We start from the raw sequence: 27820 nt of genomic DNA on the forward strand, positions 1-27820 counted from the left end.
GGGGTGAGAAGCTGAACGTATAGAGAGTAGAATGGTGGTTTTCAAGGGTCTGGAGGTAGGGGATGGGTGGGATGGGCAGAAGTAGGTCGGAGGGTACAAATCTGCAGTTAGGTAAGATGAATAATTCTAGAGATCAAATTAATACACAGCATGAGAACCATAGTTAATAATATTGTGTACAGAAAATTTGCTGAAAGAGATTTTAGGTGTACACACACAGAAACTATGGAAGGTGAAGGATACAGACATTTGTTTGACCATAGTAATCATTTCACTATGTATACAAAGCATGTTGTATGCCTCAGATATGTATAATAAAAAAATGAAAAAAAAACAAAAAACTGTATCCTACCTTCCAAAACCAGTTTCATATGCATTATGTCTTTGGATTTAGCAAGGAATTCACCTTTGCAGGCCCACTTACATACAACATTATAAATATACCAGGTGATTCATTGTACTATTCACAGTAAAAGATTGAAAGAAAGCCGGGCACGGTGGCTCATGCCTGTAATCCCAGCACTTTGGGAGGCCGAAGCAGGCAGATCATGAGGTCAGGAGATCGAGACCATCCTGACTAACATGGTGAAACCCCGTCTGTACTAAAAATACAAAAAAATTAGGCGGGCATGGTGGCGGGCGCCTGTAGTCCCAGCTACTCAGGAGGCTGAGGCAGGAGAATGGCGTGAACCCAGGAGGTGGAGCTTGCAGTGAGCGAAGATCGTGCCACTGCACTCCAGCCTGGGTGACAGAGCAAGACTCTGTCTCAAAAAAAAAAAAAAAAAAAGATTGAAAGACACCCAAAGGTCTATCAACAGGGGAAAGAACATGTAAATTAAATTGCTTATATTTCCATACAAAGGAATATTTGCAGCCATAAAAAAATGAAGGACAGTAAAAAGTAGTAAGACAAAAGGAATAAAATATATATATACACACACACACAAAAATATATATATATATATATATACACACACATTTCCTTGTACATGCATAAAACACATCTGGAAGGTTACACGAGAAACCTCTGAGGTTTCTGGAGATGTAAACTGGGGGCATGAAGGCATGGGAAAGGGAGAGACTTCACTGTTTACCTTTTTATTATTTTCCAATTTTAAATCATTTGAATGTATAACTTGTCTAAAAATCAAATTTTAAAAGTTGAGGGAATTAACATTACAGAAAGTAACAAACCTCAAGGAAGCAGCCACCTTCACCAGATGGACAGTCTACCTCACTCTTCCCACGCTCCAGTAGTTACTGAATGCCACTCCCCTCCCTCCATTCAGTCTGCCCCACCTGCTGGCCTTCTAGAGCCTCAGTGCAGTCCTATTCCCACACCTCCAAACACATCCATACACTGTGATGGTCGATCTGGGACCACCAGTTGAGAGGAAATGTGTTGTGTTTCCACTCTTGAGACAAACAGAGTGTTATTTTATTGAGGTTTGGGATTTTTTTCTTGCATTAACAGGGTTTCTAGATCCCAGTAGGTGAATGAGAATGAAGTATGCTTTTATTGCATAAGGAATTTGTTTCTGATACACCAAAGTGATGATGTATGACTTTTCTTAAAGAAGTGGTTATTAGAAGAGTTAAAAATCAATAGAAACAAAAAGTCATAGGTATTGTTCCAACACTCCAGGAACATCACAATTTGGATTCTGTAGATGTGTGTAATATAATGTGTAATATTACATTCTGACAACCTCAAGTTGAAAACTGCACAGCTGAAGATCACTTATAGTCAGTAACACTTTTCAAACTTTAATTTTAAATTCATCAAGTCTCTCCCTAATATATCACACTTTTTAATAAAGGAAACTGTCAGATACGCTATAATACAGAGGAAAACGTTTATATACTCTTTCATTATAATTTTTCCACAACTTCCAAAATGAAGAAAAAGACATGGAAACATTAAGTTCAGAGAATAATTGTGGCAGACAATTCCCTCCTCCTGAAAGTTCAATTACCCCAACACAGGCATAATTTCTTACTAACTCAAAAGGAACTGAATTCACATATAAAGACAAACGTGGGATTCTGTTGAGTTCTGTTGGACAGAGAACACAATTGCTCAAGCACTGGTTGGGCACTTGTATTCTAATAGCTCATGGTTACTGAGCACTCCATGTTTGGGAAGAGCCAGTGCTGGGTGCCTGGCATGCATCCTTGCACCTCATCAGCACAACTATCCTATGGGCTCATCCTGGTTAACCTATTTTATAAATGAGAACACTAGCATCAGAGAAGTTAAAAAATTTGCCTAAAAACATCCAGAGTAGGTTTCATCGTTGCCCACTACTTTATAATGCTTTCCCAAGGGTACTGAGACGTTATCAAAACATGTTAGTGAAACAGTCTAAAACATCACAAATTGTAGGTTAATAAAAAATACCCAGAAAAGGGCAGCGTTATTAGAAATCTCAGCATAACGTAATAATAAGAACTTATGATGATTGTATTCTTTTCCTATTTTTTCTCCCATACAGGCATATGAAATACCATAAAATTTATTTTAGGGGTGTGTGTGTACATGTAGTTTCAGGATAATATAGTAATCTAAAACATTTTTAATATGGCAAAGTGTGGCAATACTAAATTTTTAAAAAGGATTTTTATTTAGCAAACAGAAAGCAAAAATGTTGTCCAAGTAACATGCATTTATTTTATCCCTAGGAATGTACCTTTCCTTCTGCAAAGGATGTGAGATCCTGGCATGTAAATGAACATGAGGGACTAGTCATGAAAATACTGTATATTCAATTCCTTAAATTCTAAAATTGTCGTAGCATTTAACATCCAACACACTAAACAATCTTTTTTCATATTCAATAAAAATAAGGACAAATTCAGTAAACTCAGATGGGCTATTTTATCACGTAAATTTTAAAAAAGCAAGGGCAATTTTTCAACTGATTTTCTTTTACCCTGATATGAGTCAATGAGAAAATATGAAATTGAAACATATCACCATTTCTCAGTGTTTACAAGTGGTAAGTCACAAGGAAAACCTTCCAAGGTCTTCTGTGTTGTTTTAAAAAGGTATTATAATCACATAATTTGGGAAACAATGTGTACTATTATCAAGAAACCTTTCATATTTTGTGAAATGGAGCACTTCCCAAATTTAAGAGACTATGGAAACCTTTTTCAGACATTTTTTAACATCCTCAGAAATGGAAATTCTTGTTAATGCTGATCTGATCAATTCCTCCAAGTATATGGACTACTTCTTTGCAAACTCCAAGCCCCCAAATCAAATTACCTGTTCAACTGTATCTGAAAATCAGTTACATACAAGCATCAGAAAGTGTTTCTCCCAGCAACATAGACCCAAAACACACTAAAAAACAAAAATTATCAAGAACATACAAAAGACATATCTTTTCATGTATTTATTTATTTTTTGAGATGGAGTCTCACTCTGTCACCAGGCTGGAGTGCAGTGGCTCGATCTTGGCTCACTGCAACTTCTGCCTCCTGGGTTCAAGCAATCCTCTGCCTCTGCCTCCCAAATAGCTGGGATTACAGGTGTCTGCCACCACGCCCAGCTAATTTTTGTATTTTTAGTAAAGACAAGGTTTCACCATGTTGGCCAGGATGGTCTTGATCTCCTGACCTCAGGTGATCCACCTGTCTTGGCCTCCCAAAGTGCTGGGATTACAGGCATGAGCCACCGAGCCCGGCCACAAAAGACATACCTTTTCAAAGCCACAATTACCTCTCACCTGGACCATTGTTTCTCACTGATCTACCTGTCATAACTCTTGCACCTAATCATCTACTTATATCATAGGAGAGTGTTCCTCTTAAAATATAAATAAGATCATGGTGTTCTTTTCAGGAACATTCAGTGGCCTCCTATTCCATTGCTATTAAGCACAAACTACTGACACATCACCTTATGGTTGTGTGAGATATACTGAGCCGTCCTTCTTGTCCTCACATCTCTAATCTTCTCACCTTCTGACTGTCCCCTCTGCTCACTCTGTTGGTCTCCACAACACTCTTCAAACATGCTCAGCACACTCTCACCCAGAGACTTTACACTGGCTTCCTCACTGTCTGGGATGCTCTTCTCTCAGGTAATCAAGTGGCTCACTCACTCACCTCTTTAAAATCTGTGCTCAAATACTGCTTTCTGTTCATATGGACCCTAAACACCTGTCTGTACTTCCAATTCCTGTTTTTTTTTTTTTTTTTTTTTTTTTTTTTGGAGACGGAGTCTTGCTCTGTTACCCACGCTGGAGTGCAGTGGTGCAATCTCGGCTCACTGTAACCTCCGCCTCCCAGGTTCAAGCAATTCTCCTGCCTTGGCCTCCCAAGTAGCTGTGATTACAAGTGCATGCCACTGAGCCTGGCTAATTTTTGTATTTTTAGCAGAGAACGGGTTTCACCATGTTGGCCAGTCTGGTCTCGAACTCCTGACCTCAAGTGATCTACCTACCTTGGCCTCCCAAAGTGCTGAGATTACAGGCATAAGCCACTGTGCCTGGCCAGGCAATTCCTCTTTATCAAACTTAATTTTTACCATGGGACTTGCCAAACACATTATAATTAACTGATTTTTTTTAAGAGTTGAGTTACCTAACATTAAAATATAAACTCTATGCAGAGAATTCTACCTGTTTTGTACACTGATATGATTTCCAACATCTGACATACAGTAGGTATTCAATAAATTCTATTGTCTCAAAGCCGGCTGCAGTGGCACATGCCTATAGTACCTGCTACTTGAGAGGCTGAGGCAGGAGGATCACTTGAGCCCAGGAGTTGGAAACCAGCCTGGGCAATGTAACAAGACACTGCCCCTTAAAAAAAAAAAAAAACTATGAAATAAAATGTAATGGAACAGAAATAATTATCGCTTCAATTCTGAATCAGTTGAAAATAAATAACCACCCCAAAAATGAGGAAACCTACAGTAATCGTCTTTAATTCATATTGGATTTTAGGTTACTATTAAAATATTTTGCTATCTCAAGAATTCAGCAGGCTGAGCAGAGCAGATGGCTTGAGCCCAGGAGTTCAAGATCAGTCTTGGCAAAATGGCAAAACCCCATCTCTACAAAAAAATACAAAAATTAGCCAGGCGTGGTGGCCCGCATCCATGGTCCCAGCTACTCAGGAGGCTGAGGTAGGAGGGTCGCATGAACCCAGTAGGCAGAGGTTGTAGTAAGCCAAGATCATGCCACTGCACTCTAACCTGGGCAACAGAGCAAGACCCTGTCTCCCAACCAAAAAAAAAAAAAAAAAAAGAATTCAGCTAGAAAAACCTTATATTTACTTTGATTAAGAAAATGTTTATAAACCAATACTTTATGATGCACACTGGTGAATATGAAGTTATACCTGAAGTAATATTAAATGACAGCTTTTCCATTTCTAGAATGTATGCATCAACTACCTTCACTTAAACATGGTATTATCCAAGCTCACAGTATCTGAGAAGGTTTGTGTCGTTATCTAGCAAACTAAAGTCAAGTCCTCTGTATTTCCCCACCTGTGATCTTCAAAGATATGGTGCTCCTTGAGATTTCTGTAAGGTAGGTCTGTTCTAAAACGTGTGAAAGGAAGAGAACCTGAAAAGGCAAGGTCTAAGAAGATCACTCATTTGGAGATGGCAAGGGTCACATCGGGGTTATCTAAGTCAGTGTGATTTACCCTTTGGTAAATCATACACATATTTCAAAAGTTACTTTATATGCTGTAATTCTTGCACACATATTTCATGGAAAATAAATTAGTATTACCTTGACTATCATCCATATCACCATCCCTTGAATGTTCTGATTGGATGTCTGGAGGGGTCTGAAGGATGGCCACGCTATTCTGATTTATAATCTTCAATTTCAGTTTTGGTTTTGACAGTTTTCTTCTTGGAACTGCAACTGTGAGGCTCTGTAACTGAGTCATCCCTGATTCAGTCAAACACACACCATCCTGGGTATAAGTCTTGGGTGGGTCTAAAATTACAAAATCCCAAGAATACAAATTTAAACTTTCATTTTAAATTTGACTGATTACTGATTACTGATTACTGATACCCATGTCAAGGGAATGTGACTGTAGTTCTAGAAAGCAATTACGTATCTATGAAATGCATGAATAATTAACTTCATGAAACCCAATAAAAACTAGGAAAAATAGGTCAAACTTCCTTGGATTATAGGCAGAAATGTTACATGTTTTTAAAAAATGGTCTTCCTGGGCCGGGTGCGGGGGCTCATGCCTGTAATCCCAGCACTCTGGGAGGCCGAGGCGGCAGGCAGATCACGAGGTCAGGAGATTGAGACCATCCTGGCTAACACAGTGAAACCCTGTCTCTTCTAAAAATACAAAAAATTAGCCGGGCGTGGTGGCGGGCACCTGTAATCCCAGCTATGCGGGAGGCTGAGGCAGGAGAATCGCTTCAACCCGGGAGGCGGAGGTTGCAGTGAGCCGAGATCATGCCACTGCACTCCAGCCTGGGTGACAGGGCGAGACTCCGTCTCAAAAAAGTCTTCCTGGCATTTCTGTTTTCATGTCCCAATAAAAAGAGTTAGAAGCACTGCAAAGAAATGCAATGCTCAGCTAATCCACTATGAGCTTTTTCCTGGAAAAGATCAAAAGGCAGGGATCTATTTACACAAGAAAAGAGAGAATACTCCAGAAGCTCATCTGGAAAAATCAGAGTATCAACATAATTACTAATAGGGAGAAGTAATAAATAAGTACAAATCCTGCAGATTTAATTTTAAATGTACAAAACTGTTGTTCCTTAGAACAATTCCTGTACTATCCAAATGTTTTTGTATCAGGTGCTATTAAATACAAGTATTCAAAAGAATGACTGTTTAATAAGAATATCATATTAGTCAGCATACTAGGCTTATTAATTATTTTAAAAAATTAAGAGATTGAATTAATTCTAAAAGAAATCTGCTTGCTAACTAGGCCGTATTTTCTGCTAACTGATAATTAAGCACAGTAATATATCAATGAAACCAAAGTAAGTATGGCATTAATGGTTATTCTAAGAGCTGTTATTTTTGTTGCCAACTTGCTGAAATTTATAGGAATACTGCCCCAGTAAAGCTGGATGACATTTTATATATCATTGTGGAAATGATTACCAACATTATGGAATTTGGATAGAACACCCATATGATTGAAGCAGATTTTACAAGTGGTAAGCCAATTATGTAAAAATTAAGCAAAGTAAATTAATTAAATTAAGTAAAGCATTTCAAATTTTACCTAGCTCTTTTACTTTTGTGACAATTTGTGCTACAAGTGAAGATCCACAGCAGTCTGAGGAAGGCACTGAAATGAAAAAAAAAAAATCCAGGTAATTCTTTTCAGAAAAGGTAAAGTGTATTTACATACTTATATATGATTAAATTTTCTGTTTCTATACTCATTTTATTAAAATAAATGTTTGAACACTAAAGTTAAAAGCACTTTTTAAAGCAACAACAAAACAAGAAGTGATGAAGGAAATACTCAAGTCATGGAGGAAAACCTGGCTAAGAAAGAATCAACACATTGGATTTTGACATATTGTCAATAACTACAAGATCATGTTCCTTGGAAGCAAAATTATAGTTTACATCTAAAGTATGTGCTTTTTATTGTTTCATGTAAATTGTTTTATAACAAGTTGTGATAAGTCATGTATAACCAACAATAATATTTTTCATAAAATACTTGTCAAAGTAAGTTTCACAAAGATAAAATAGAGTAGAGCTAAGCTAATTCATTGGTTATGGACAGTAAGGTGCAAATGAGTGGTACAAGAGTGCAGACTCACAGTTTAAATTATTCTCTTACCATTAGACGCAGGCATATAGGGTCTGCACATGTTACAATCAAAACCAATGTCTGCTACATTTTCCACTTCTTCCTCAGTATTTAAGTTCTGACGAACTGCATGCATCCATCTAAAAAGACCATATTTGTACATTTTTTAAAAAAATGGAATATACTGAGAACTGCTACCTTTTAAACCTGTAACACTGAGTCTTCAAACTTAAAAGCCCTAAGCCTCACATGCTCCTCCTACCTTGCCCTTTTCTCCTAACTATCCCTATTAACAGAAAAACTTTCATAGAGCTAAGGAGGAAATAAAAAGGAATGAGAACAACTATTAGAGAGGAAGCAAAGCACATTACATAAGGAAGCTAATTATTTTATAATCATATATTAAATATTTCAAAGACAGCAAGAAAGCTAGTTAGGGCAAACACAAAGGTATTCAGAAAACTGCAAATGGCAGTGCTAGCGTATATGGGCTCCAGGCAATGCATCTAACTTGAAGTAGACATATCTCATGGAAAGCGATGTTGAATGGTAATTGGGAAATAAAGCAAAAAGTTGTCTTGCAATGGAACAGATAATTAGTAGCCAGAATCCCAAGAATACTGTACTACTGATAAAATAATACTATCAATATATGTTCACTGCTTAACTTCTGAAGAGTACAACAATATACCAATGAAAGCAAGGAAACATTCTTGATTTTGAAATTCCACATAATTATGTAGGGAGGGCAGAAGGTGCTGTCTAATACCTAGATATCTAGTATCTAGAGCTTTAAGAGAAAGTGGTTTAAGGAGAACAGAAAGTGTTAGATATTTTTTATAATCTATTAAAAGATTCAGAAACCCTTCATAAGAAACGGCATAGATGAAGGCAATAATTCTCCATCTAATTTCAAGGGATTCCTAAACCCTCAAAAACGCCTAAATTAAAAATCTTTAGTCTTGGGTGGACACAGTGGCTCACGCCTATAATCATAAAACTTTGGGAGGCTGAGGTGGGCAGATCACAAGGTCAAAAGATGGAGACCATCCTGGCCAACATGGTGAAACCGTCTCTACTAAAAATACAAAAATTAGCTGGGCGTGGTGGCATGCACCTGTAGTCCCAGCTACTCCGGAGGCTGAGGCAGGAGAATCGCTTGAACCCAGGAGGTGGAGGTGGAGTTTGCAGTGAGCCAAGATAGCGCCCCTGCACTCCAGCCTGGCGACAGAGCAAGACTCTGTCTCTAAATTTAAAAACAAAACAAAACAAAACTTTAGTCTGGAGTTGAGAATTCAAAACAGGAAATCAATTCTGTAAGTTTCTAGGTGACTAAAAATCTACAAGGCAAAAAGTTCTGTACCTAAAACTTGTGATTAAGGAAAAGCTATTTTCCATTTTTTTTGCTACATTTCAAAGAGAAAAGCTTTAAAAAGATGAAAAAATAGCACAATACCTATCACATTGTCTACATTGCAGAATAAGATCTTCTTCTCTATAGTTTCAATAGCAGACTGGACAGGAAGATAAGCTTGCACAAGGAGCGCACTGTGTGTAATTGTTCTGCCATTCACATCTTAGACCTGCAGATGTTGCTCCACAGTGTCTGCACCAAACATACCTGAAATCCAAATCCCCCCGAAAAGTCTCAATTTTATTTTCTTATTCAGTTACTGTAATTCAGGAAGCTACATACGAACATAATGGGGCTAATGATTTAATGTGTATGTGAAAATTTTTCTGATTAGTGGTATCTATCATAGAATATGTGTATTATTCAATTAAATAGGTATGGCTAATTTTTAAAAACTAAAGTGGTATGAAAAAGCTCTGAACTTGAAAGACTAACAAGGCAAACAAACCCTAGAGAACCATTTGCACTTCCAGCCTCCTTTGGGAACTGTCTGCAATGGAGGGTCTAGGCACTAGGTGTGATAACTTATGTCACAATCATCTCACAGCAGGAGTCTTCCTGGGTCAGTTGCCTTCCCACAGGCCTCACACACAGTGCACTCAAGACACCTCCAACCTTTGCTAAGAACCACTTTAGTGATCTGTAAAAGAAACAACCAATCCATGTGATTTATGCATTAACCTAACATAATCAAATATACTATATAAATTAATATGGTGCTTATGTACCTAGAAGCAGAAAGGGGCAATCAACTAACATTTATTGAGCACCTACGGAGGCCTAATACTGGGTTGGCCATGTTCATACATGCTTTTAGGAGCCTACTGAGCAGAATAATAGAAAATGGCACATATTTTAATGCCTTTTTAAAGTCCACATAATTACCTTATGCTGTACATTTAATGTCCACTATATTTATAGATATAGTGACCAGATTTTAAAGAAATCAAGTAAGCTTCACTATTATTGATACATAATTTGAAAATACATCAACAAAATCTCCATCTACATTTCCATGCTTAGAATCAATAGAAAAAATACCAAAAAAATTAATGTAAAGCATGAGTTCTTAGGGACATTTTATGATCTTAGAGGATTTCTATTTAGACTATGAAGCTAGGAATTCTGAAGTTCACATTCACTCCTCTGTTTATTCTCCCCTCTCTCAAGGGTATAAGTTAGCAGAACATTTGGGAATCTCCAAATCCCTAACAAACTCCTGAAGGAAACCACACCATGTAATATTAAGATTGTGGAACTTCTTTAACATCTCAAAAGACTAGGATCCTCAGACAGAACCAATCAAGTGCCCACATTATAATGAAACAGCAAGTAATGAGGGTACAGAATAAAAATTCAGATCATGAGGTACATGAAAGCCTAAAAGCTACCAGAGAAGAAAATAAAAGAGTTAAATTCAAAGGAACATCCATCAGAATGGCACAAAACTTCCCAACTCCAGATGCTAGAAGAGTATAAGTTTCCAATTCTACAGGAAAATACTTTTCAAAGTACAATTCTCAACCTAGCTACACAAGCAACTATGTGTGAAGACAGAATACGTTGTAGACACAGGAAGACTCAAAATTCAGCTCCTTCATTCTCCTTCTAATAAAGTTACTTAGAGATATGCGGAACAGAATGAGGATGTATTACAAAGAAAAGGAAGACTTGGGATCTATAAATCAACAGATCCAACAAAGAACATCAGGCCAGGGAAGTTTAAGGATGAGAACAACACACCCAGAAGCCACTGGCACATATCAGAGCAGGAGAAGGGAATGTCTAGAAGGAGGGTAGGACTTCTCCCAGAAAAAAACAGTACTTTAAAAAATAATCTTATATGATAGTTCTATAGTAGGCAAAAACAAAGAACGAATGGAAAGTCACTATTACTTTCTTGTTATTAAAAACTCCATGAAAGACAAAAGAAACTCATAGTATACTGTTTAGATCTGCAGTGAACATTTACTGAGTCATAACCAACACCTTATTAATTGAACTAAACATAGTAATACAACTATATTGGGAGAAGGAAGGAGGTGTATTTTAAGACCTAAATCAGAATTTATTTATTCATAGCAGAAAGTCAACAAAATCTAGCATTGATAAAGCAGTAAACCAGTTGATTATTTAGAGCTGTAACATTAACCACAAGAAAAAAGACCTGAAAAGATTAAAAGTGATTGCCTCAGATTTAGAGGTAGAGTAAGACAAGAGTTGGTTGTTCATTACAAGGCCTTTTTTTTTTTTTTTTTTTTTTGAGATGGAGTCTTGCTCTGTTGCCTGGGCTGGAGTGCAGTGGTGTGATCTCAGCTCACTGCAACCTCCGGCTCCCATGTTCAAATAATTCTCCTGGCTCAGCCTCCTGAGTAGCTAGGACTAGAGGAATGAGCCACCACACTCGGCTAATTTTTGTATTTTTAGTAGAGATGGGGTTTTACTGTGTTGGCCAGGATGGCTTGAACTCCTGCCCTCAAGTGATCCACCCACCTCGGCCTCCCAAAGTGCTGGGATGACAGGTGTGAGGCACCACACCCGGACCGTTACAAGGCTTTTAATGTCATTTGATTTTTAAACATGTATATTTATTATTTTGATTAGCTTATTGATTTTTAAGAATTTGTCTTAGATTACCAAGTTAGTATATTATTTGCCCAAATGAAGGAAATGGCCTGGGGTAAGATCAGGGTGGCTTAGAGCAGTAGCCAGCAAACATTTCCAATAAAGGGCCAGAGAGTAAACACAAAGTTTTGAGGGCCATATGATCTGTTGCAACTTTATAAAAACTCTGCCAGTGTAATGCAAAAACCGCTACAAATATATGTAAACAAAAGAACATGGCCATATTTCAATAAAAGTTTATTTGCAAACACAGGAAATGGGCCAGATTTAGTCTATGGGCCAGTCTGCCTGACCCTGGCTTAAACAATGACCTGAAGACAAAGTGGCAGACAGATCTGAGGTGTTTAGTGGCAGAATTTTTAAAATATTTATCTTCATTCCTATTAAGTTTTCTTCACAGATACCTGTGGTCCCTTTTACAACCAAACTCTCAAGTTTCTCCGCTTATATTCACTCTTCAAAACACTGCAGTCTGGTCTCTACACCCACATCCACTCATAACTGCTTAAGCCAGGCTTGTCAAGACTTTCTTATTCTCAAATCTAATGGAAATATTAGTGTTTGTGTTTCTTGACTTCTAGTACTTCAACACTTCAACAATTTCTCCCTCTTTGAAATTTGCTTTTAACTTAGGTACTGGGGTTGTACTATCATTTTTTTCTTCTGTTGAACCAGTTTAGCATTAGTTTTAAAAGTTTTTTCAAATAAGATGTCATCCAGGATTCCATCCATGGTACCATGTCCAAAGTTGTTACAGATATGTTTTATAATCTAATACGGACACATGCTTCAACGATAATGGAGTAGATGGGACCAGCCTGTTCTCCCATAAGATAGTAGAAAATTGGACAAAGTGTATGAAACAACTGTTTTCAGATATTGGACAACACATAGTAAAGGAGACAGTGGTCTCTGAGAGGAAGGAAACACTCAGGGAGTCCTATGATATTCTGCCTAGAAACATTTTCCAGAACGCTGCCCAGGGAGGGAGAACCTCAGCAGAGTATAATCAATGGCCTCGCTGAGGTTAGGGAAGGTGAGGCAGTGGAATTTGCAGGACACAGTACTCAAAATGAAGAAGCAATAAGGACTAAGAGCTCCAGAAATCTACAAAGGATCCCCTGAAGTCTTTGGTGGAACACCAAGCCGTACTTCTAGAAGCCCAAAGACCCACAACCAGGGGAAAGTACATCTACTGGGAATTTGTAAGCTGCACAATTACCAGAGCTTGCAAAAGGCTCAAAGACAAGTGAAGCACAACCAGTCAGAGTACAAAGACACTGGTGAACAGGGGGTAGAATTCAGTAGTGATCCCAGAAAGGCCAAGTCTTAAGTATAGGGTTAAACTAATGCTAGGACTGCAGCTACCAAAATGTGGACTAGGGAACCCCAGTGGGTCTGTAAAGTTAAAACAAGTTTAAATAATACTAAGATTTAATTTGCCTTTTTTCACTTTATTCACAATTATACAGTGGTGTTTATAGAAGCTACATGTTGTATCATAATATTACACTGACATTGTACAGGTTGTGCTTCTGTAGTCTTGTGTTACAAAATGTTCCTAGTTTTAATTTCTAAAATGCTGATTAGTCCATAGTTAAAATCCTCATGAACAAAAACTATGGCATCCCCAGTAATTTTAAAGAGTGTTAAGGTTCTAAAACCATAAAGTTTGAAAATATCCACCTTAGAGTGAAGGCTTTCTAGACTTGCCCCAGCAAGCTTAAAAAGAAGCTTCAAAGGTATCAAACTTATCCGCAAACAATTGCCTCCTGCAATAAAAATGCAAGCTGAGCCAATTCACATATCCCTAGTATATTTCTAGATACTGCTGTATTTCTCAATGAGACTGCAGTATTCTATACTGTCCAAAACAGTGTTGTCTAAAAGGAACCACACATAATTTTTAAAAACAGGAATAACTAGGTGTCTGATAGTGCACTAATTGTCCAATCTTAACTTATGTAAGTCGTATTCATCTGTAAAATGGGAATTCGGTAATTGTTGGATGGGTTAAAAGAAATATATTACTATCTTGAAAGGGATCTTATTCAATTTCCTTAGGTCCAAAACATTAAGTATTCTAAAAAACAAAATCTAATGATAGCAGCTACTTTTATACAGAATATAAAGCACAAAGAAGAAAAGAAACATGTTTTATGCATATATAACTCCATTTTTAATTGGCTTTATATACTCTGTGTTTTTCAGTCACATACCATGAGCAACTAATTTTTAAAAACTACATAAATTAACCGTACTAGTCTTCTATTTTGGATAGTATTAATTACAATCTTTCATTTTGATTCCTAAATTCACAAAAACCTGTATTACCCTATAAAATAAATACTAGTGTAGTTATCAACAAAGAATTCTGAAGGAGATAATGTTGATTTGCTTACTATACTGACATTTTACTGACAATGATATAACACAGTGATGTCTGAAGGGCAGGGAGAATGGTATAAAAATCACTCATGATTCACAACCTATTATTGAAACTGAGGTTAGTATTTATATTACAAGGTATGGCAATACTAGAAAAGATTTCCTTGTGGAGTATACAGTTTAAGACCTCTGCTGTACAGCTATACCTCCATGCTTGCTTCCAGTGGCCATGACACTTTATTCAAATATGTAAGTTTTATGAAGACTGAGTTCTTAAAAAGAAAAAACCAAGAACCTTAGATACAACTAGTGAAGTATTGAGACCTGTCCATATTTAAAACCAAGCACACGATACCACTTAAAAGGTTCCCCAGAAAGCCTCTATCCTGAAATGCTTGAAAGTGAGCAGTGCTGACTCTCGATTATTACCAATTGCATTAAATATGACACTTGTTTTGTTTCTTTTGGCTGTAAGGAGAAAATGTTATTTTGTGTATGAGTGAGCACAGAGGAGAGAGAATGTGGGAAAGAACAGAATGGGCTAATAATTTTTTACTAAATACTCCAGTTCTCAGCTTTATAAATCAACAGACAAAATGAATCAGCTAAACCTAAAATCTTTGTGAATAGTATAAATTGTCTTTTAAATTAAATGCATATATTTTTATGTTTTACTTTTTCAAGACAAAAGCAGGATATTAGTACAATATAAGATTTACAGAGAAGCAAATTTCTTGAGATAGGAAACCCTTAAAAGCAGTATTTAAAGTACTTAAATACTGTCACATATGTTTAATAATCATAATACTTAATTGTGAGAACTGGGAGCTCATGTTACTACTAAAACCAAATAAAAATTCAATACATATTTGTTAACTCAACTTAAGGATGTTTACCTTAATACTGACACAGTATGGATGGTAACACTGACCACACTGAGAACAGGCAAGTAATCTTCCTTCTGCTCCTTGGCCAAAACTGCCACAAACTACACACATATCCTGAAGTTAAGAAAACAGAACATATTTTAAATGGAGACTAAGCTAAAAACCTACAAATTTTACTTTAAAAATACCTTCTTAACTAATACAGCTCTATAGCTAAATATTGGATCACTTCTGTGTATATGAGATAAAGCAGAAATGTACAAGGAGGAATTCAATGAGGAAGACAGTAAATTGTCAAGTTCAAACCTGATTCAAAGTGAATTTGTCACTGCTGGAAAACAACACAACCGTAGTGTGCATAGAGTTTTCTTCATCATCCTTATTTGATGAAATATCTGCAGTAGACACCTATAAAAAGCAAAATACACAAAATACAAAGTTATATTTTTCACTTGTTTTACACTTAACTGGAAAGCTTCAGAAAATTCATAATCAAAACATATATTTTTGCTAAGGTCTAGAATAACAATTCCAAATATTAATGCTAAGATACTACAGTAAAATGGAGTCATGACATTTTATTATTCAACTCATTCTCTCTTTAGAGGTAGAATTCCTTTAGACCAAGAAGTAATGAGAAAATATAATAAACCTGTCTTAGTAAGACTTGATTATGCAGAATTCTAATCAAGAAACTATAAATGATAATATTATAAGTATGTACACACACAAATCTATCACTATTTTAATGACACACACTTGGGATCTGCAATGTAGTTAGTCTGAACTGAGATGTCCTGCAAACATAAAATACAGCACGTAATTACATATTACATGTTGAAATGGTAATATTTTAGATATATCGGTCAAAATGGAAGGCATTAAAATTAATTTCCCCTGTTCACTATAACCTTTATTTTGTTTCGAGATGAGTTTCACTCTTGTTGCCCAGGCTGGAGTGTAATGGCGCGATCTCGGCTCGTTGCAACCTCTGCCTCCTGGTTCAAGCTGTTCTCCCTGCCTCAGCCTCCCAAGTAGCTGGGATTACAGTTGTCCACCACCATGCCCAGCTAATTTCTGTATTTTTAGTAGAGACGGGGTTTCACCATATTGGTCAGGCTGGTCTCTTAACTCCTGACCTCAAACGATCCACTGCACCCAGCTCACTGTAACTTTTTAATGTGGCTACTACGAAGTTTTAAATTGCATATGTGGTTCTCATTATATTTCTATAATGATCCCTCCGCGACTGCCGCCACGTTTCCCTCCCCCTCCAGCGGCCGTTCCGCGGCCGCGGCCCCCAGCGCTCCCCAGGCTGCGACGCCGCGCCCGCGGCCCTGGGTAACGGTCGGCCTGGGGCCCACAGTGACAGACTCTGCGGCGCGGGGGGAGATGGGGGCGGCCGCCTTCCAGGCGACGACGACGACAACGACGAGGAGCAGCCGCCGCTGCTGCCGCTCACCGGCCGCTGCTGGGCACGGGCACGGGCACGGGCGCGGGTAAGGCGCCTCCCCGTGAGCGGCGGGCCCAAGACCGCTCGTCATCCCCGGCCGCCGCGGGTCTCCCCCCGGCGCCCCGCGCGCGCCCGCCCGCCGGCCCCTGACGGGAGCCTTGCCCGGCCCCGGTTCCCGCCCCGGCGCCCGCCCGGTCCGCGGCGCCCGCGCGCCTTCGCCCGGACCCGACCCCGGCCCGCGCGCCCCCGGTCCTGGCGCGCCCGGGCCCCGGCCCCCGGCGCCCCCCGGCCTCCCCCGCGCGGGCCCCGGGTCGCGGCGCGGCGCGGGCGGCAGCATGGTGGAGAAGCGCTGCCCGCTGCAGAGGGACGGCGTGTACCGCTGGTTCTCGGAGCTGCCGTCGCCGCAGCGCGTGGAGTTCCTATGCGGCCTGCTGGACCTGTGCATGCCGCTCGAGCTCCGCTTCTTCGGCTCCTGCCTGGAGGAACTGGCCCGCAAGGACTACCACTCGCTGCGCGACTCGGAGATCAAGGCCAACAACCCGGCCGACCTGGGCAGCTTCACCAACCTGACGGACGAGGTGGTGCGCAGCAAGCTGCTGGTGTCGCTGGCGCTGCTGGACTCGGAGCAGCGCGAGGCGGCGGGCGTGCTCTACCGCAAGCTCACGCACATGACTCCATCATCCGCATCTACGGGCTGCAGCTCAACGAGGGCCGCACGGGCGATGAGTTCCTGCTGCCGTTCACCATGTCCTCCAACCACCGGGCCTTCAGCTTCCACCAGAAGCAGATGCTGCGCCAGGAGCTCACGCAGATCCAGAGCAGCCTGAACGGCAGCGGGGGCCACCTTCCCGGCCTGCCACAAGGTGCGTGCCCGCCCCGAGTTCTGCTCTGTACCCCAACCCTGCATCCCCAACTCTGTACGTCAAGCCTCCAGCCTGCGCTGCGAGCCCCCACCCACGCCTCCAGCCTGCACCACGAGCCCCCAGCCCGTGGCCCAAGCCCCATCCTAAGCCTCTGTGTCGCACCCCAAATGTGTGCCCCACCTCTCCAAGCCTCCACCGTACATCCCAAGTCCCCACCCCGTGTCCCAAGCCCCCATCCTAAGCCCGCACTCGTCACCCTAAGTCTGCATTTCAAGCCCCAAGACCGCACCGCGGCCCTGAGCCCACACCCTCAGACTCCTCTGCGTGCCCCAAAGCCTCCAGATCTCCGCCTCGCGCCCCTTGGGCAGGAGCGGCTGCAGGGGCCCTGGGTCCGAGGATCCGCGGGAGCGGTGCGGGAGACGTCCGCGGTCAGAGCTCACAGTCCCAAGTGCCCTCCTTTCACTTAGCCGGCTGCAAACGCGATAAGGCCTTTGTCCCCTTAATGAGACCCTTGGGTGACAGATAACACACATTGCGGCGCCTTGGTTTCCCCAAATCTGGTATTTATTACTAGAAAAGGAAGGAGCCGTGGCCATGCCAGAAGCCGCCGGTGAGGTGAACATTGCAAGGCGCTGGGCTTCGCCTTCTGAGCCGCTCACTCCATACAGGTGGAGGCCCTGCTTGGGGCCTGTGTCGCTGGGGGCCTGCGCGCGGGACGTGGCTGTCCGTGTGAGCTCATTTATGGACACGTGCATGCTGTATGATGTACGCGTGTGTCGCATGTGGGCATGTATGTGTGCACACGTGTGTATGAATGTGCACATGCCTGTGAGCATTGTGTGTGATCGTTTTTAAGAACCGGGCTACCTGTAACAGACAGAAAAAGACTCCCAGAGCCTTAAATGCCCGTGAAACCTATTTATTGGCGACCCTTAGAAACAAAACCCAAGCTGACGTTTGAGTAGGAGGGCACTGGTGCCTTAAAGAATGATAGGTTAGGTTAAAGATTTCCCGTCTCCAAATTGAACCGGAAGGGCATCCTGGCCATCCACTTAGCCATATGAACTTTTGTCTAAGTGTTTCAGAACTGAAAACGCAAAGTGTTTGGGGCTCCAGCTATTTTGAACAGGCCCCTGCAATCCAGTGCCAAAATTTTGCTGCCAGAAGAGATTACTTTGACTTGGTGTGATGTGTATTTAGATTACAAACTGATTATTTTTTTGGAAGGGAATAGGTTGCAGTCGGGACCAGTCTTGCTGAGTGCCTCTTTGCAGTGTCTTTAAGCTCTTTAAAGTTAAAACTTTGATAAGACTTTGCTTTTATGAGTGGCTGAGAACACCGTCTGGTTTGCTAGGTTTTGTGTGTGTGTGTTTTTAAAGCTGTCTTTCAATCCTGGGTTGTGGCTTTTCCTTTTTAATGTCTTCCTCTAAGAAGTGGTTGTGGTACATTGGTTTTTTTGTGTGTGACATTTATCTCCAAGACTATAGTTTTCTTTTTAAGTTCAGCTCCCACCCTACATTTCAGGCTGTGTGCTGCGCAGAGGGTCCTAGGAAATGTAGTTGTTTCTAGTAATCTATGTAAGCCTTAACATGCCAGCAAATTGTCGCCTATTCATGGAATCTCAGTCATTTATGGTCAGTTTCATGTGCTGTTTGTTACTCCTTTGTGTAGATTCCACCCACTAATAATTTCTATGGCTGTTGCTACAGTAAAGTCATCTCTTTAAGGGGATTCTTAATGTGTGAGCACGGGTGCATCACTTTATGCAGACAGTGGTGATTATTATTTTGGTTGGGCAGTGAGCTAAATCTGGAACAAAAATGTCTTTTATAGGAGAGCCTTTCTGTCAAGCAGAAATCCCTTTGATGAGATGAAGGAGCTAATCTATTCGTCTCAGCTCACCCCTGCACTGCCCCCCCTCCCCCCCAGCCCCAAGGCCATGGGCACTGAATTTACCAGCTGTGCAACCTTGGCCAGGATCCTTCTACCTCTCAGTGTTGTCCCTATTGCAGTGGAGGGGATGTAACCTACCTCACAGGCTTGTGTTGAGGATTACATAGGTAACATACGTGAGCTTCCAGCAGAGGTGCAGTAAATGCTGCTTTCTCCTTTATGGCCTCTCCGGCTTTTAACATTTATTTTTATAGAGGTATGCTAACTTAAAGCAAGGCATGTTTTATAGATTGAATTATTTACATCTTGGCTATGAGCGTTTATGTGTTCTAAATTGGTTTTTGAATAGTTACTTGGAGCTGACAATTTTTTTGTTTCATCTTTGGAAAACTGGAGATTCTGTGACCCTTAATGAGAGGATTATTATAAGGAGTAACCTTGGGCTGTCATTTCTGTATTTCAAAACAACCGTGGTTTCTAGTTTTCCCTACATCCCTGGTGTCACTGCTAAGCTAATTTCAGCCCCATTCATTTAACTTTCGTTTCTGTTGCTGCTTCAAAGCTAAGGCTGACGTTGATGAACCCTTTATTGCTTGGAGCAGGCAACTCAGATGAAATCTAGCATTTAAGTATTTTGCTTTCTTAGTTTCTAAATATTCCTGAAAAAGCAGCCCCATTAAAGCTGTCTGCATTCTTTTGTAAGCCTGTTGTATTTTGTTTTGAACTCTTTGAGCTTAGAGATTTTGTGTTTTTCTTTTAGCGATACAAATGTTAATTGCTTTTTAAATTCTTTATCCAATTTGAATTTTTATTTCTTAGCCTGGCAAGGTGGCTTATGCCTGTAGTCCCAGAAGTTTGGGAGGCCAAGATGGGCAGATCGCTTGAGCCCAGGAGTTCAACACCAGCCTGGGCAACACAGCAAAACCCTGTCTCTACAAAAAATACAAAAATTAGCCAGGAGTGGTGGCACACACTTGTAGTCCCTGCTACTTGGGAGGCTGAGGTGGGATGATTACCTGATCCCAGGAGGTAGAAGCTGTAGGTGAGGTATGATCATGCCACTGCACTCCAGCCTGGGTAACAGAATGAGACCCTGTCTCAAAAAATTTTTTTAAATTTATTTTAACTGTATTTTCCAAAATAGTCATTATTTGCAATTCCTTATCCAAACCCTGTGTTTTTATTTAAACATTCTTATTATTCTGAGGACTTCTAGAGGTGTAAAAGTGGGGGGAGTATAAAGTAGACATACCTGTGTTTTACTTTCAGAAAGAAAAATGCTTCCAGTAGCCACACTGATGATAGGCTGAATTAGTTGTACTCTGCCTAGTGGCCGGTAATGCTGCTGCTTGCTGCTCCTGCAGTCGCCTGTTCCAGGGTGCCAACTGTGGGGGATAGTTGGCTTAGACTTTCCAATGCCTATTTTACATAAATAAAAGACCATAGTTTTGGAAATAGTTAAATCCTTTGCAGTTTTTTCTTTTTGTCAGTGGTAATAAATATGCTATGGTATGTGCACATGCTTATTCTTATTTTAAAAATAACAGCTTTATTGAAAGAGAATTCATATACTATACATACTTCACCCTTTTAAAGTGAAGTCAGTGGTTTTTAGTATAGTCACATAGCTGTGCAAGCACGACCACTGCCACTGAATGTTTCCATCACCCCAAAAAGAAACCCAGTGCCTATTAGCAGTCGCTCCCCATTCCCCCTCCCCCCAACCCTTGACCACCCCTTTTTGTCTCTGTGGGTGTCTTTTTTGGACGTAGCATGTAAGGGACCACACACCGTGTGGCCCTTTGTGACTGGCTTCCTTCACTCTGTGTGGTGATGTCAGGGCCCCTCCATGCTGTGGGTGTGTCAGCACTTCCTCCTCTTTCGAGACCGAGTGGCATTCCCATGTGAAGAGGCCAAGCTGTGCTCACACGTTCTTCAGCGGGTGGACCTTGGGGTTGCTTCACATGCTTGCTTGTAGACTTTTGTCTTCATGGTTAATAGGCTCTTTATCTTCATCCCTGTGCACTGTGCCTAACACTTAGAGCATCCTCTGTGGACCGCTGGCGTACGTGTCGGTGCAGGGCTGTCCTGAGGGTTCCTGTTCCACCTGGTAGATTGCTAGGTGTGGTGTGCAGAGCTGTGTAGGTGTGGCCTCAGCCAGCCTGGGGAGCTGCAGTTGGAGGTGGCAGGGAACTCTGTGCTGTCAGTACAGAGCCTCTGGGCTGGTGCATTTGGTCAGTGACAGGTATGGGGGAGCAGAGCCTGGTGGGCAGAGGCCTGAGCTCCAGCTGTGAGGGCCCTGCTGTTTGTGTTTCAGCATCCTCAGGGTATGGATAATGAACTGCTTCATGGGGCTGATTTTTTTAAGGGGGCACTAAAAAAATGATGTTTTTAAAGTTTTTGGTGCAGGGGTGTGGTGGGGGTGGTGGTCTTTCTTTAGGGATATGTTCTGTGGAACAGTTCTGGAACTCTCTGTGGCTTGCATTGTGAGTACCTGAGGGTAAGCACTGTAGAAACTTCAGATAGACACAAATACTCTGAATAAACCTGCTGAAAATGTCTGTCTAAAGATCAGCAACAGCTTTTGCTTTGTTGCTTTTTGTAAGCTGTTGAAAATCATTGCAGTTCAGAGGTGAAACATGGGATAGTTCATCGTCTGGTTATCAGGCAAAGTGGTTTCTCCCTTAGCCCTAAACTCTGGGCCTAGCAGCCAAGAGTCATCTAGCATTCCATAAGAACGGGCTGTCCCTGGAGCAGCTGTTGTCACTGATGGTTAAAGGAATTGCTGTGACCTAAAAGCACTGTTTTGTCTCCATCTTTAACACTCGTTCTCCTGGGCAGCTGGGAACCGCCTGGTCTATGAACTTGTCTGTGAACTAAGTCTTCTGGCTGTCTTTGTATACGTTGCTTTTTTTTTATTATTGCATTACAGGAGATACAGGAGATAATATTCTAGCACATAGTGGATCTTTTTTTATTTTTATTTTTTGGCCAGCTGTTACAGGTCTAAAACACTGTGCTCTTTCATAGTACAGTACAGTACATGATATGAGAATTGAGTCATGTGCTGCTTAAGGACACAGATACGTTCTGAGAAAAGCGTCCTCAGCTGATCTTGTTGTGTGAACACCACAGAGTGCACACACCTGGGTGGCAGAACCCGCTACACCCCTGGGCCACATTGTAGAGCCTGTTGCTCCTCGGCTATAAACCTGTACAGCGTGTTACTGTACTGAATACCGTAGGCAGTTGTAACCCAGTGGTATTTGTGTATCTAAACACAGAATAGGTACAGTAAAAATGCATTATTAGAATCTTAGAGGATCCCTGGTCCATGTGGTCTGTCAGTGGTGGAAGCATCCTTATGCAGTGCGTGGCCGTGCTGGGATGCAGTTCTGATTGCTTTCTTGGTGGTAGTATTTTTGTTGATGCCATGATGGAGCTGCAGTAGCACTGCCACCTACTGTGTAATGGCTTGGATTATGTGGTACTTTAATTACTGTCCTTTGCCCTCACATTAAATGAAGGCCATTTACTTTGATATGAGCTAGTTCACACTTGCCTCATTTAGTTGAACACACATTTGAGTTTTGCTGTTTTCTACTGTGTTCTGGAGCACAGTTGTAGAAACTGGAAATTCTGTGTCATATTTGGGTATGATGAGTAATATGATGGTATATCATTTGTTCAAGTGCGAAGATAATTGGAGATAAGCATCTGCGTTAGTCTTGTCACTGCGGGTGAAGCGTACCATTTACTTAGGCTTTAGTTTACCCATTTTCTCTTTAGTCCTGTAAACTTCATCTACCTTTTGGATTAACATGCTTTTCCAACAAATCTACATGAGTCTTAAAACTTCAGAGTCCAACTAGTAGAATAGAATAGTAAGAGGTACTTGCGCCGGGGCATCTTTTTTTGTTGAATTGATGACGAAGAAATTTTTGTTATGCTAGGAAAAATTTCTACTTTAGTATTCTCCCCTGCTCCCCACCTTAGAGGGATTAGATTTTAGAAAAAGATCCTTCTTTTTTTTTTTTTTTTTTTTTTTTTGAAAAACTGCCAGTTGGAACAGTAGTTATCTTGTTAGTTTAAGTAAGAAGTGTAGCTGCAAGTTACCTAATTAGGGTACATTATTGAAGGGCTTTTGGTTTTGGACTTCAGTCTTAACATACTCAGTTTAGAAATTAGTTTTAGCAAGGTAATTTTTTTCTCCAGTCTCTGTAGATGTTTTTATTGTAGAGACACCTGACACATTGTAGAAACATTTCCTGTCAAAGGTAAAAAGAGATCATCCAGAACTAACAAAATAGGTTAATTCTTAGCAGTTTCTGTTTTGTTCTGGGTTAAAAGACCTGAAGCTACTTAAAGTGAGAAGACAGAAGCAAGACAGAGTTGCTCTTCTAGCAGCCGTGTGTCATGTCTGATCAGGGCATGATTAAGCAGGACAGGATTTCACATGCCGGCCACAAAGCCCTGGACCTGGCCGCTCACCCTGAGAGGGGCACTGTGGACCCCGCCCGCCATTCACTACCAAGCTTGCCAGTGGGGCGGGTGCTTTGCAGGCTCACAGAAAAATCACTCACCCTTGAAATGTCTTATCTGGGCCTGGACACCTCCTTAGTTTCTCTTGTGTTTCCTTTCTGTGTAAGGCTGGTCCCTCACCGCTGGTTTGGTCACAGCCCTCTGTTTCCTCAGAGTCACTGGTAGGTCAGCGTTTGAACTTTGTGATTTCTGTCTCCCTCCTTCAGTCCAATCTTTGACCTCTAGCCTCACCTGACCCATAAACCATAATGGTTCTCTGATTTGTATTTTCAACAAAACCCCACCTTTAACACCACTCACCTCTACCAGCCAACAAAACCCCACCTTTAACACCACTCACCTCTACCAGGCAACAAAACCCCACCTTTAACACCACTCACCTCTACCAGCCAACAAAACCCCGGCTTTAACACCACTCACCTCTACCAGCCAACAAAACCCCACCTTTAACACCACTCACCTCTACCAGCCAACAAAACCCCACCTTTAACACCACTCACCTCTACCAGCCAACAAAACCCCGGCTTTAACACCACTCATCTCTACCAGTCAACAAAACCCCGGCTTTAACACCACTCATCTCTACCAGTCAACAAAACCCCGCCTTTAACACCACTCACCTCTACCAGCCCCTCTTCTCTTGGTCGCTTCACCACCGAGGCCTCCCTGAGCAGCTAGCAGAAAAGGCCTTCCATCCCGCTGGGTGGTGCTGGTCCCTGCGAATAGGTTGCTGTGTGTCTTTCCAGACGTGTTTGTGCACATATATGTTCACACGTTCTTTCAAGAAACCATACACATGCTTAGATACACGTAAGATCTTACATACACGCTGTTCTTCATGCTGTAACATGGCCATGCTTCGTGAAGTCACTCCTGCTGTCTCTAGTTCCTCACCTTCAGTTATTCCTCAGCCTCCTGTGACCTGCCTTTTGCCTTGAACCTCTTTGACAAAAACAATTTTTACAGAAGAGTATTCAGCAGTCTCTTCAGTGAAGAAAGATTTTAAATCGGTAATGTAACCAGGGGTAGGAAATGGAAAAGTGCCAGAGGCCGCTGCGTGGAAAGTCCCTTCTCCCACAGATGGCAGGGAAGGGCACCCAGGACGTTTTAAGGGTAAGGCAAGGTTCTCCTTTCCCTGGGTGTTGATAACTTTTATTTCACGTGTAAAAAACATGTTTCTTACCCTCTTCCCAGCCATCCAGTTCCCCTCTTTGCAGACAGCACACTTCCTCGTAGAACCTTCCAGATAAACCATATGTATTTACAAGTAGGTACCTGATGTCCCACTGCACACACAGGTGCCTCCTGGTCTTCTCTTGGCAGTCTTTCCAGATGAGGCTTCTCTGTCAGTCCATAAAGAGCTTGTTCAGTGGCACAAATGTGTTATTTAATCAGGCCCTGTTGATAACATTTTGTTCCATCGTATTATTACAAACCAGTGCAGTGTCATTTACATATTATATACATATCACCTACATGTTACAGACAACAGATGGGACCTTTCACATTCAGGTAAGTCTACCTGTGAAGTAGAAATCTGGAAGTGGAGTTGGGTCAAACGGTCTGTGCTTTTGTAATTATTTTACCTGTTGCCAAGATCTGCTTTTAGAATTCCCACAGCCATGTACAAGGCCTGTTTCCCTAACCTTTAACGAGCCCAGTGAGTTAGCCACTTGCTGGTTGCGGCCATTCAGTTAGGTGGAGACTTACCCTGGTGTGGTGTAGTTTTATCTTAGGAGTGAGGTTGAATATTGTTTCAAGTAAACGATTTCATTGATATTTGGTGAGCTGTTTGTCTCCTTTGCTCATCTCTGTTGAGTTGTTGGTCTTTTCTTTTTTTAATTTTTACTTTATTTGAGACGGAGTCTCACTCTGTCACCCAGGCTGGAGTGCACTGGTGTGATCTTGGTTCACTGCAACCTTTGCCTCCCGGGTTCAAGCAATTCTCCTGCCTCAGCCACCCAAGTAGCTGGGATTACAGGCACGTGCCACCAAGCCTGGCTAATTTTTTTTTTTTTTTGTATTTTTAGTAGAGATGGGGTTTCACCATGTTGACCAGGCTGGTCTCAAGCTCCTGACTTCAAGGGATCCACCCACCTCGGCCTCCCAAAGTGCTGGGATTCCAGGCGTGAGCCACTGCGCCTGGCTGGGTTCTTAGTTTTTAGAAACTCCATAAGTTTCAAGGAATCGTCTTTAGTAGGAATTGCATGTATTTGTTTTCTGGGTTTTTAATCTTGTCTTTTGACTTTGCCATGCAATTGTTTTCTTTTCTTTTTTTTTAAATGCTATATTAGTCCTTTTTGGTGTGGCTTCTGGGTTTCATGTCATAATTCATAATGTATAATGCATTTTTCATCATACGTATTGTACATATGCATGTATTGTGCATACATAATACACATGACACCCTGTACATTCTAAAGACAGCCCCCTGCAGTGTCGCCTGGTGTGGAACTTGTGTCATTCTCTTTTTATATCAGACGGATCCATCTGGAATTGATTTGGTATAAGGTACAAAGTTAGTTTTATATTTTCCAGATGACAGCCCATTTGTCCCAGTGCCATCTGTTAAATAGCCTCTGCTCTCCCTCCCAGATCTGAGCTGTCTCTCGTTTACTCCCACATCTATTTGGGTTCACTTCTGGACCCTGCGTTCTGCTTCATGGATGTCTCCATCCAGATGACCTCATGTTGGCCAGGTTCATTGGATACTCTTGGTTTTGTTTCTTACCTCTCGTTTGTTCTTGTGGGTTTCCTACACAGAGGAATCCCCAGGAAGGGTTTTTTCGGGGGGGTTTTGTTTGGAATAAATATGGCTGCGAGGCGCCTGCCCCAGATGGTGGCTTCTGCAGCCTGGGTGTGCCGGGCCGGCTGGGATCTCGCTGCCTCCACCAGTTCTGGCACTGCTGGTTTTCCTCTTCTCTGGACATTTGTTTTCAGTTTCTCCTCTGCTTTCCTGCACTTTTGATGTTGTTATTCCTCAGACTTCTCTCCTTTTTCTTCTTTCTTTTTGCTTTATAATTCGTGACCTTTTCAGCTGTGGTTTTACCAGTCTCACTGATGAGTCCAAAAAACCTAAAGGCTCAACCAGACCTCCAGCTGCCAGTGAAGGTTCCCAGTAGCTCAGTGTGGCAAAGGCGGGTTTTTGTCTTCCAACCTGCCATGGTTCCCATGTTTCCCCCAAAGTTTGCATCTTAGAAACTTAATCCCCAGTGCAGCAGTGTTGGGATGTCGGTAGGTCACGAGGGCTCTGCCACTGCCATTACAATGAGGTAATATCCTTGTCACCTGAGAGTGGTTTTTGTGAAGGCCGGTGTGGGGCTCCTCTTGCTGGCTTGCTCTCTGGCTCTCTTGCCCTTTCCCCTTCTGCCTTCCACCATGGGATGTCCCAGCAGGAAGGCCCTCAGCAGATGCAGGCTCTTACTGTTGGGCTTTGCAGCCTCCAGAACTGTAAGAAATACATTTCTTTTCTTTATAAATTACCTGCTCTGTGGTATTCTGTTACAGGAACACAAAACAGACGAAGACATCAACCCTGACCTGCTCTGTCCTTCCCTTCTAGTCCCCTCCAGCCAGAGGCCGAGGCCTGTCATAGAGATGCCCTTTTTTATCCCCTCCAGCTGGTTTATGACCAAGTCCTAAATATCTTTAGATTTGTCTCCAGTGACACCGTTACAGCCCCGGTTCAGTGTTCCCTCAGGGTTTCCCTTTCTTTCCCCCTGTACTTTCCTTTCTTCCTCTCCTTCCTTTCCCCTCCCACTTCCCCTTTCTCCCCTGTTTCTCTCCCTACCACACTTGCCATTGTGGTCACATACATGGCACACTTCTCTGGACGCAGGCTTAGATTTGAGGCAGTATGCCAGGGAAGCAGGACGTAGATTAGAATAGTCTTCAGGAAACCAGCATGGCCCCAGCCTAGCCTAACTCCACTTTGCTTTTGATCAGAAATCCATGTTAGAATGCAAGT

At 41.7% G+C, this 27820-nt stretch overlaps 1 protein-coding gene, 1 long non-coding RNA gene and 2 pseudogenes across 2 annotated transcripts; 1 reads left to right on the top strand and 3 right to left on the bottom strand.

Moving 5' to 3' along the window:
• LOC134756834 (histone-lysine N-methyltransferase 2C-like) overlaps positions 1-9549 on the bottom strand; it is a 26000-nt pseudogene extending 16451 nt beyond the window's left edge.
• LOC134756432 (histone-lysine N-methyltransferase 2C-like) lies at positions 9502-16637 on the bottom strand. Its single transcript, XM_063695501.1, has 4 exons — positions 16565-16637; positions 15409-15510; positions 15112-15216; positions 9502-9842 (listed from the first exon to the last, which is right to left on the bottom strand). Exons 2-4 carry the CDS (start codon positions 15460-15462, stop codon positions 9744-9746), a joined length of 258 nt encoding a protein of 85 aa, XP_063551571.1. The 5' UTR covers positions 15463-15510; positions 16565-16637; the 3' UTR covers positions 9502-9743.
• Positions 16638-16867: 230 nt separating this feature from the next.
• LOC129531496 (uncharacterized) lies at positions 16868-17885 on the top strand (annotated as a pseudogene).
• A 2439-nt stretch (positions 17886-20324) lies between these two features.
• Positions 20325-27295, bottom strand: LOC129531454 (uncharacterized). The gene is made up of 3 exons (XR_008676683.2): positions 27142-27295; positions 20564-20730; positions 20325-20384 (listed from the first exon to the last, which is right to left on the bottom strand). It is a non-coding gene; the product is annotated as an uncharacterized lncRNA (long non-coding RNA).
• Positions 27296-27820: the final 525 nt, after the last annotated feature.

This window comes from Gorilla gorilla, chromosome 12 (assembly GCF_029281585.2).
Source record: "Gorilla gorilla gorilla isolate KB3781 chromosome 12, NHGRI_mGorGor1-v2.1_pri, whole genome shotgun sequence".
NCBI lineage: Eukaryota > Metazoa > Chordata > Mammalia > Primates > Hominidae > Gorilla > Gorilla gorilla.